This window comes from Gekko japonicus, unplaced genomic scaffold, assembly GCF_001447785.1.
Source record: "Gekko japonicus isolate JY-2015 unplaced genomic scaffold, Gekko_japonicus_V1.1 scaffold470, whole genome shotgun sequence".
NCBI lineage: Eukaryota > Metazoa > Chordata > Lepidosauria > Squamata > Gekkonidae > Gekko > Gekko japonicus.
The window spans coordinates 121968-131815 of record NW_015174856.1 but is presented as its reverse complement, the minus strand read 5'-3'; the positions used below and the strand labels follow the sequence as shown (position 1 = coordinate 131815).

The following is a 9848-nucleotide window of genomic DNA, read 5'->3' as shown; positions in this document are numbered from 1 at the left end:
ACCTGGTCCCCCCCCCCCAATTTTTTTTCTTCTCAGGGCTATTGGACCCAGAAAATTCAAAATTTCCAGAAAAGGGCTCTCACCAGCCGTTCAGGACCAACTGTCATTGTTACATGTAATAGTGAAGGTTAAAAATGGCTCGGCTCATGACAGAGGGTCTCATGTAAAGGGATAACCAGGTAAAGAAGCATGTTTTCCTTTACCATTTGCACAAGTGCATTAGTTGCCTGCAAAATCAAGGCAGTACTGCCAGATCAGGGTTTATTTTTTATGTATATGCAGGAAAATATTGTAAACAGTATGGCCCCTTTCACAGTACCATTCTAAACCAGATGTTATCCGTTGTTGCCCCGGTCCCAAGTAAAGCGATACAGGGACGGAGGTTAGTGAATTTCATTCCATTAATGAGCCATCTCTGAAGCGATCTGGCCATTTGAAACAGATCTTCCTTGAACTTTTTTTTAACGTTCTAAGTTATACCGCTAGACCAATGTAGTGCTGTAGTGGCACCATTGAGATGCCTTGGCACCACTGAGATATATTGAGATTACAGCTGTTGTTACATGGATACAGGAGGAGAGAAGTAGCTCATTGGGCAGCGGGTGAGATTCTCTTGGCAACATTTACTAGCCAATTGTGTCTGGGCATTCATGGGCTGTGTGGATGGGTGAACATTAGGACATTTTCTACAGCAGCTTCTGTAACACCAGTCACTGATGCCCTGAGCACCCGCTGCCCAATGAACTACTTCTCTTCCCCTGTATCCATGTAATGTGGTGCCAAGGCATCTCAATGGTGCCACTGTAGCACTGAAGTTCTATATTGGTCTAGTGATATAGCGCTCAGCTTAGAATGTTCAAAAGAAAAAGCTTGAGGAAGATCATATGGTGAAAAGGGGCAGAGGAAAAAAGTGTGGCACTATTGAAAGAGCTACAGACATTTTAAACAGCACACTGCAGTGATTCAGAAGCTCAAAGAAGAGATGAAAATGGAAGAAAGCAGTTTACCTCAAGAACGGCTCAACCATGCCTTGCTAACTGGATGCAAGTGGCTTTCTATGAAAAGGTAAATAAAATCCATTAGCAGCTGATTGCTACAACGGTTGTGTCTGGAATGACACAAAAAATATTAGCAACCAGCTACCAAAATGGATTACAAAGGCTGTCTGAAAGTGACATCAGCAACATCAGGGAGCGACACTCTGAACTTTGGATAAAACTCTCTAGTTCGATGCTGATTTTACCATAGAGTTTTGCCCAAAATCCAGAGCAGCATCACCAATGTGCCAACTTCACTTCAGAGTGACACAGGAATGTCTTGTGCAATGTCACTGTTGGGGAGGGGATGTCACTTTGCACTCCCGGAACGTCGACCCCATCCCCCCACTGGCGGGCAAAAGGGACCAGGCAACCCTAGATCCCTGGAATAGGACATATTTCTGACTAGACCTGCTTATCATTGCTCCCATAGTCTCATGGCCCTTGTAGAAATTTCCTGGCATTATGGGGGCTATCCATATGGCAGTATACTGGGTATTCTACTAGCTGAGGTATGGAGGGTTTGTTTTTTATAATCTATAAAGGGCAGAGAGCTTTGTTTTTGATAATCTACAAAGGGGAGTGCAGTGTGTTCTCAACCTTGAATTATTACCAACAGGCCAAATGACTAATATGAAAACTAGTTATAATAGAAGTAACTTTGTGCCATTTAAAGACTATACATGATATCTCATTACTTTTCCTGTGGAAAACTCAGTGGAATACGACTTAACAGTACTTTATGAATGCCTGATTGTACTTGGATTTAGATGGTTTGAATTTTCAAAAAACTTAAATGTTTTGGGGCAAAGCAGCAGAGATGGCTATGAATTTGATATGTGAAAATTCTGCATAATCCTGAATTTTTCATACGTCTCATGATAATTTCCTCTGTCCCTTAGCTCCTCGTGCTTCTTTGCAGCAGCTGTGCTGTAATGACTTCCCTTATTAGGAAGCTTCTGTATTAGCATGTATTAGCCCTGGGTACCAAACAGTTTGGCATCTTTATAACCTTGGGGAGGGTTCAGGATATCAGATGGGATGCATGACACCCTGGAAAAGTAACTTTTAGATAAAATTCAAATATATTGGGACAAATGCTCAAGAAAATGAAAAGAACAAGGCTCATGCTGTTAGGAAATGATTGTAATTATCTTAGATGCAGGTGGGTACCTGAAGAAGTGTGCAGGCACACGAAAACCTATACCCAGAATAAAACTTTGTTGGTCTTAAAGATGTCTCTGGACTCAAACTTTGTTTTAATAATCTTAGGACACTTGCAATGAATGCCAAAGTTTAAAGGCTGTTATTAAAAGGAGTGTGGGTGAGCATAGTTTCTAAGTCACTCAGCTTATAACTTTCTGATATTTGGATACTAGTTAATATTTCCAAAACCAATTTCAGAAAGGCAATGCCTATGAATTAATCTATTACTATAATGTGGCAATTTAATAAACGACAACACTGATAACTTTGAAGAAGAAAAGGAAACCACAAAAATTATTTGTGCAGTTTCACTTTAGTTTGGTTCAGGGATAATGTGAAATAATGTCATAATTAAACCAAACTAAGTTAACTGATCATCCAAACACAAGCCATCACACTAACTAATGGTTATTTTGGGTACTTCAGCCCAGGATCTGAATCCAGATATGAAGCTAGTTCACTAACCACAGTTAGTCTTAACTATAGTTTCATGTTATATATGAACCTGGTTATCTTATATTAATTCTGTTTTGTTTTCCTGTTGACACTCTGTGCCCACTCTGCATACAGAATTGAGAGTGGCTCAAAAACAAAACTATTCTTGCCATCAGCAAGAGTAGAAACTGTTCTGGAGGAAGTGGAGTCTTCCCAAGGGGTTTGGTGGGGTTTTTGGAATTCTGTGTGTGAACACTTGAAGTATGTGGTTCACAGGTAGAGTGGCCTGGATCCAACAGAATATTTCCAGCGACAGAAAGGGTTTCTGTTAGTGGAGCTGGCAACTGGCGGGGGATTGGTGGGGACTAACCGGGAGCAGCAGGGAGGCCCATCTGACATACAGCAACATGTCCATGTCACTGCCCACATGACCCGGAAGAGATGTTATCACGTTTGGGATGTCGAGGCAATGTTCTGGTATTTGGGGGGAAACTCTGTGGGTAAATTCGCCTTCTACCATAGAGTTTTTGCCTAAATAACAGAGCATCACCCCAACATCCTGGATGTGATGATGTCACTTACGGGTCACATGGACAGCAACATAGACACATCGCTGCATGTCGGATGGATGTCCCTCTTTTGGAGGTAAGTTCCCCTCTGCCAGTCAGCTGATTGGTGGCGGGGAGGTGGGGCCTGGCAGCGGGGGAGCCCCGCCTTCACCAGGGTGGTCTGGGAACCCTAAGTGAAACAGACCTTCCTTACTTCTCTCTTCCCTCTAGCCCAAAATGTCCCCTGGAATGTTGTTCCTGGAGGCAGGGCAAACCCAGAAACAACATGAGGGGGAGGGTGATGGTGGTCTGCAGTGGGAGAGGAATCAGTGGAAATTATTTCCTTTCCATTTGCAAAAAGAATGAGAGAGACTTCCCCATCTTCACATCACCACTGAGGTGGCCATGCAGTGAGGCGTTGCCATCATTTGGTCACTGTGAGTCAGGCTGGGATAAGCAGCCAGATCTCTGCCAGGGAGATGGAGAAAAGAACAACAGTGCTGAATCAAGGATTTTGCTGAGATAGGCTAGGATTCAGTGATCATCTCTGAGCCCAATCCTGGTTTCACTAATTAACAACAGCTAGAGTAAACCATTGTGTTACATCTGAAACAAGTCTGTGTATCATAACAGTGTATTGATACAATACAGCAATTGATGCTTTATTGCAGGGCTATTTTTGGGCAGGAACGCACAGGAACGGAGTTCCGGCTGGCTCCCATGTTGGCCACGCCCAGCAGGAACTAATTAGCATAATAGGCCACACCCAATGGCAGAAACGCATTAGGATTGGCTACATTAGGGGTATGTGGCCTAACATGCAAAGAGGTTCCTGCTACAAAAAAAGCCCTGGGTTTTGACAGTAAACAAAGTAAATAGAATAAGAAGCAAAAGGTGGGTGTGGCTGGATGACCACACTTCTGGTAACATGGGGTGTGGCCTAATATGCTAATGTGATGTGCTATCAGGGTGTGGCCTAATATGCTAATGAGCTTCTACTGTTGGGTGTGGCCTATTATGCTAATTAGTTCCTGCTGGGCTTTTTCTACAAAAAAACCCCCTGCTTTATTGTATATATTACAAATAGAAAACACAGCTGCTATAAATATGTATTGAACAATCCAACTTTTGTGACTCATTAATCCATTTACTCAGTATTCTCCATTTTGGGTATGTTTTGGTAAATTGCACTTTTTATACCTGCCTCTAACTTTATTTTGTGTCCCTTGTTCCCACTGGGAGAGACAGCACAGTTCTATATCAGAGAAGGAAGTACTTGCTCCCCTTTTGAAGCTTTTCTGTGTGATTACACAACCTTTTCCCAAGGTCTCTGTGTAGCCATTGGCCATGGCACATAACTGGCTCAGAGCTGTTTAACAGAAGAAAGAAATGTTGAATTCTTCTTCTACCCTGTGAAAGTGCCCTTATTGCAGTTAAGTGCTGTGAAAATGGCTAATGAAATGCCATTGAATGCATTGTATGCATTTCTGACTGCTATTAAGGGAGATATAAACCTTTTTGCAGAAATTCACAGTGTGTACATTTAACATGCTGAGTAGAAGGGACCATAACAGCAGGCCTCAGCATGTGCACATTAAGTGTACTGCATGCACAAACGATAAGCATGTAGGTCTATATACATGCAGAAGAACCCTGCAAAAAGCAGTTTGTACACACCATTAGTGAATGTGCCACGGTCAAGGGGTGAGTTTGCCACCCTGATCATCAGGCTCTCTTCACTTTATCAGTTTTGTGCACATATATTGAGTATCTCCAAAGAGCTACAGAAAAATGTAAGACTTGCACCAGAGTGAATTTTAGTCACCATGGACTCTATCAAATACTCGGAACCAGGCAATATCCTTGGTAGAACTAGAATATGCTGAAAGAATACTCATTGGAGGAGAAAAATCAATTACGCTCCTGGCATTTCAATGTGTTCTAACTGAGCTGTTAGTGAAATGAGACAAACAAAATGTTTTACACTCATCTGCCTTTTTCAATTTAATTGTTTTCTTAACAGGAAGTGCAGCGCTGTACAGCTGACATGAACATCACTGCTGAACATTCCAATCACCCCGACAACAAGCACAAAAACAGATACATCAACATTTTAGCGTGTGAGTAAGAATTATGGGTTGGAGGGGTAGAGTTGCCATTTTGTACAGCAGCTGCTCAGTTAGCTTGATGTCTAGTTTGGCCTTCAAAACTGAGGGCCAGACGGGACTAAACTTGTGGGACATAAGCTGTATTCTGTCTGTCACAATTACAAACGTTGAGAGGTGTTGATTAGCTTAGTTTTCTTCTTCTCTACTCAAACACTAAGAAATCTAGAGAATGTATCCGATTTTATTATTTCCCAATGTTTTTTGTGTTTCTTTCTTGCAGATGATCACAGTAGAGTGAAGTTAAGACCTTTACCGGGAAAAGACTCCAAGCACAGTGACTACATTAATGCTAATTACGTTGATGTAAGCTGTTTTTTTTTCCTTGTCTCTTTTGAGAAACACTGTCCTACAGAAAGAATAGAAGCCATTAGTGCTTGTAGAGGCTTTTTGTTTACTAACTTCAACTCCAAACTCTTCAAACATTCAGAGTGGGAAAGACATCTATCTCTACAATATATACATTATTAATATGTCTGCCACCCAAATACTTTCATCTTGCTTTGTATTGTGGTTTTCTTTGAAGGGTTACAACAAAGTAAAAGCCTACATTGCCACCCAGGGACCTTTAAAGTCGACATTCGAAGATTTCTGGAGAATGATTTGGGAGCAAAACACTGGAATTATCATCATGATTACAAACCTTGTGGAAAAAGGAAGAGTAAGGGCAATGCAGCTTTTGTCTACCCACTTCTGTTACCTCTCACAGTGACTATATAGTGTTTTTCAGATTCATAAAAGGGTAGAATTTCTTCCATTAGGAATAATAGAAACCATAATGTAAACTGATATACAGTAGAAGAGTGCATATTTCTTCCGGGGTAAATCATTCTCTCCCCCCATCTGTAGTAGACAGAAGCCCTTTTCACACATTTTAAGTGCATACCATGATCTTGACACCTGGCTCCGGCCCTGACCCCTGCATGCAATCTTTGGGTTGAACTTAAAGGTCTTATGTGATGAATAACCTTGAAAAAAGCAGGGTTCTCAGTCACATGGAGAGCCATACTTGTGTACCCTTGTAAATTTTATAATGAACATGTAGAGGTTGAGGTTGGAAGTAACTGCTGTAATCCCATCCTCCCCACTACGTGTTTATTCTCTCCACTCAGAATTTCTGAAAAGATATATAGTGACACAGAAGTTCTGTATAATTTATCTTATTATTCCTATGCTAGCAGAATCTTCTGGCATTTCTGGCCCCGCTGGAGGACCTCCTAATGGTACCTGGGCTTTGGCCACTGTGTGACACAGAGTGTTGAACTTGATGGGCTATTGGCCTGATCCAATATGGCTTCTCTTGTGTTCTTAATTTATTCCAAAAATAGCAGCTTCTGAGCTGTTTAGGCGCTCTTTTCTGTGGTCGAAGCCTAGTTGAAACACTTGCCTGGGTTTGGTTGTTATGAGGATTAAAGCCTCCAATAGTGATTGGCTGAGGTGTCCTAATGTTACAGAGGGCTAGAGAAGCAGAATAGTCTGACTGACATTGGCTTGAGCTGCTTTGATCCTAGAGGAAGGAGTTGAAGAAAGGGCCCGAGAAAGAGGTATGCCAAGGGAAATAGGGGAGGCCTAGAAAAGTAAGAGAAAGAAATGTTCCAGAATGACACAAGCAGAATATCTAGCTGAAGGGTAAAGGAAACCTGGAGAAGAGAATGAACTGAGACAAGAGGTACAGATGGCCAGAATCTTTAGGTGATAGGGGGGGAGATGCTGAGTTTCACATATTGATTTGAAATAACCAGTTTGAACTTTGCTTAACGTCCATAGTTACCATTCATTCTGTGTGCTGTAAAATGTTCCATAAAGTATTTTCAGCCTATCCAACATATTCTTTCTTCAGAGAAAATGTGACCAGTACTGGCCCACAGAAAACAGTGAAGAATACGGTCATATTATAGTCACACTCAAGAGCACAAAAGTACATGCTTGCTACACAGTCCGCCGCTTCACAGTCAGGAATGCAAAAATGAAAAAGGTGAGGAAAGTTATTGCAGCATGGCTTGGCCAAAGAATTCACCTTTGGGAAGCTGCTGTGGTGTTTTAATATCCATAGCTATTAAATAACTCTCTGGTGAAATGCCTGTTTGCTGTTGTTTGACACACAGCAAAAGTTTCTTGGGTATTTAGAGGATGGTATGTATAATTCTAGGACTGGGCAAATATATGGAAACAAAGTAGTTTAACCAGGGGTCGTTTTGTAGAAAAAGAGCTAGGGGAACTCATTAGCATAACTCATTAGCATATGTCACACCCCCTGACATCACCGGAAGTTTGTCATAAGGCCACACACCCGGCCGCCACCGGCGGCCTTGCAGCTCCACTGCCGAGCCCCATGAGGGGCCCGGCAGTGGACCTGCAAGGCCGGTGGGAGTGCAAGGAAGCCCCACGAAGGGCCTCCCTGGCCCCAGGCAGGCAGGGGTGGGGAGAGGCAGGGAGGAAGCAACTTACCCTCCCTCTTCTCCTGCCTCCTCCTAGCTGAATGAGGGCCGGAAACGGGGCAGCCGGAAGCAGGGGACGGGGCTTCGTCATGTGCCCCGCCCCCCCGAAATGACCTCACCCGGGGGAACTGCGATCCCCCGCGATCCCCCCGAAATGACCTCTGAGTTTAACCACTTGGCCAGCTGCTCATAGTGTGTGTCCTTCGACAAAGAGAGTTAGTAGCTGAGAGAAGGAATAATAACGGATCTTCAGTGTCTTATGCCTTGCCTTTGGGAGGGCGGTTAATAATGGCGTTGTTTGCACTGATTAGCATTTGTATATTCAGTGCATGCACTATATGTGGACTGCTACAATCTTAATCTTTTTCTGACTGGAATAACACTTTTCATGCTGCCATTGCTACAAGGAGGTCACAACAGCCTTGTAACGTAAGAAAGGTTAAGAGACAGGGACTGGCCTGAGATCAACTGGTGAGATGTATGGGAGATGACAGTATGGAGACCCACCACTGCCAGGTCTGTCTTTTTCCACCTGAGGTAGATCAGGCAGTTGGCCCCATACCTTACCCCCCCACACTATCTGGCGGCAGTGACCCATGCAATGGTCACTTCCAGACTAGATTATTGTAATTCTCTCTACATGGGGCTCCCCTTGACTTTGTTCTGGAAGTTGCAGCTAGTGCAGAATGCAGCGGCATGAGTGTTGATGCTGTTGCCTGTGTGGGCACATATCCGCCCAGTGCTATATGACTTGCACTGGCTGCCTATTGAATACCAGATCCGTTTCAAGGTGTTGGTGCTTACCTTTAAAGCCCTATATGGCCAGGGTCCTGCATACCTTCGAGACTGCCTCTCTCCATATGAGCCCCGTAGAACATTGTGTTCTACGAACAGCACCTCCTGGTAGTCCGTGGCCCTAGGGATGTCCAACTTCCCTCGACTTTTCAGCCCTGGCCTCTGCTTGGTGGAATAAGCTATTTTATGAGATCAGGGCCCTGTGGGACCTGTTACAGTCCTGCAGAGCCTGTAAGATGGAGATCTTCCACCGGGTGGGCCTTTAGTTGAGGTGGTGGGCATCCACCTGATTTGGCCTTCCCTCTAGTGACCACATATCCTAGAAGCCAACTGGAACCACAAGCCTTCAGATTTAATCCTGCTTTGCCTATGTAACAACCATTGGGGGTCTTACTCACTTTGAGTGAATTACTTACAGTCTATTTGATCTTTCATACCAGCCTCTTTTTGTAAGATCTCCACACACACTTCTTTAGTGAATATAAAAGCACCAACCTGATGCATATACTCTTTATTGCATCTGATGAAGTGAGTTCTGACTCATGCTGGAATAAATATAAGGTGCCACCAGACTCTTGTTTTATAATGCAAATGGAGTCATAAACTGGGGGGAGTAGAAGGAAGCACTGGTGTGCAGGACAGTGAACTTCTCAGCAAGAGACCTCTTGTCCCTTTAATAGTTAACAAGCCAATACTTTCTCATCATAATCTCCAGTAGGGCAAGAAGCGATGTCTGCCAAACCTCTTCCTGTCATCTGGCTATTAAAAGTGATATCCTAAACAGAGTTACTTCCTTCTAAATCCACTGAAGTCTTAGTAGTATAACTGTGCTTAGGATGGCCATGTTAATGAGAGATTACAAGAGCTTTATTCCTGTCCAGTGGTAGCAATGTTCTCAAAATAAATGCAGCAGGGAGGGTGTACTCAAGGACATATATGCATGTTCTCTGACTGCTGTTCAAGAAACCATTGTGCTTCTAGAAGAAGGCCATTGCTAGGTAATTCTTTCGGCCATACAATTTTTTTCCTTTGACACAGAAGAAAATGAATTTTATCATTAGTTGGTTTATCATTAGTTGGTAGCATGTCCTGACTTTGAGGACTGAAGCAGTAGTTACAGCAATATCTTTTATTGGGTACCTTATAACTCCTTCAAAAGAACCATGGACCAATGTTGTGATGCATTGTTGGATGGCACCTATATCATGTAAAGGCAACAGACAC

The 9848-nt window shown here is 43.1% G+C and overlaps 1 protein-coding gene across 1 annotated transcript in view; it reads left to right on the top strand.

Moving 5' to 3' along the window:
* PTPRG (protein tyrosine phosphatase, receptor type G) overlaps positions 1-9848 on the top strand; it is a 355564-nt gene that overhangs the window by 321803 nt on the left and 23913 nt on the right. The window contains exons 14-17 of the mRNA XM_015424628.1: positions 5250-5346; positions 5615-5697; positions 5918-6052; positions 7232-7366. Of these exons, the coding sequence (XP_015280114.1) occupies positions 5250-5346; positions 5615-5697; positions 5918-6052; positions 7232-7366 (450 nt within the window). The remainder of the gene's footprint in view (positions 1-5249; positions 5347-5614; positions 5698-5917; positions 6053-7231; positions 7367-9848) is intronic.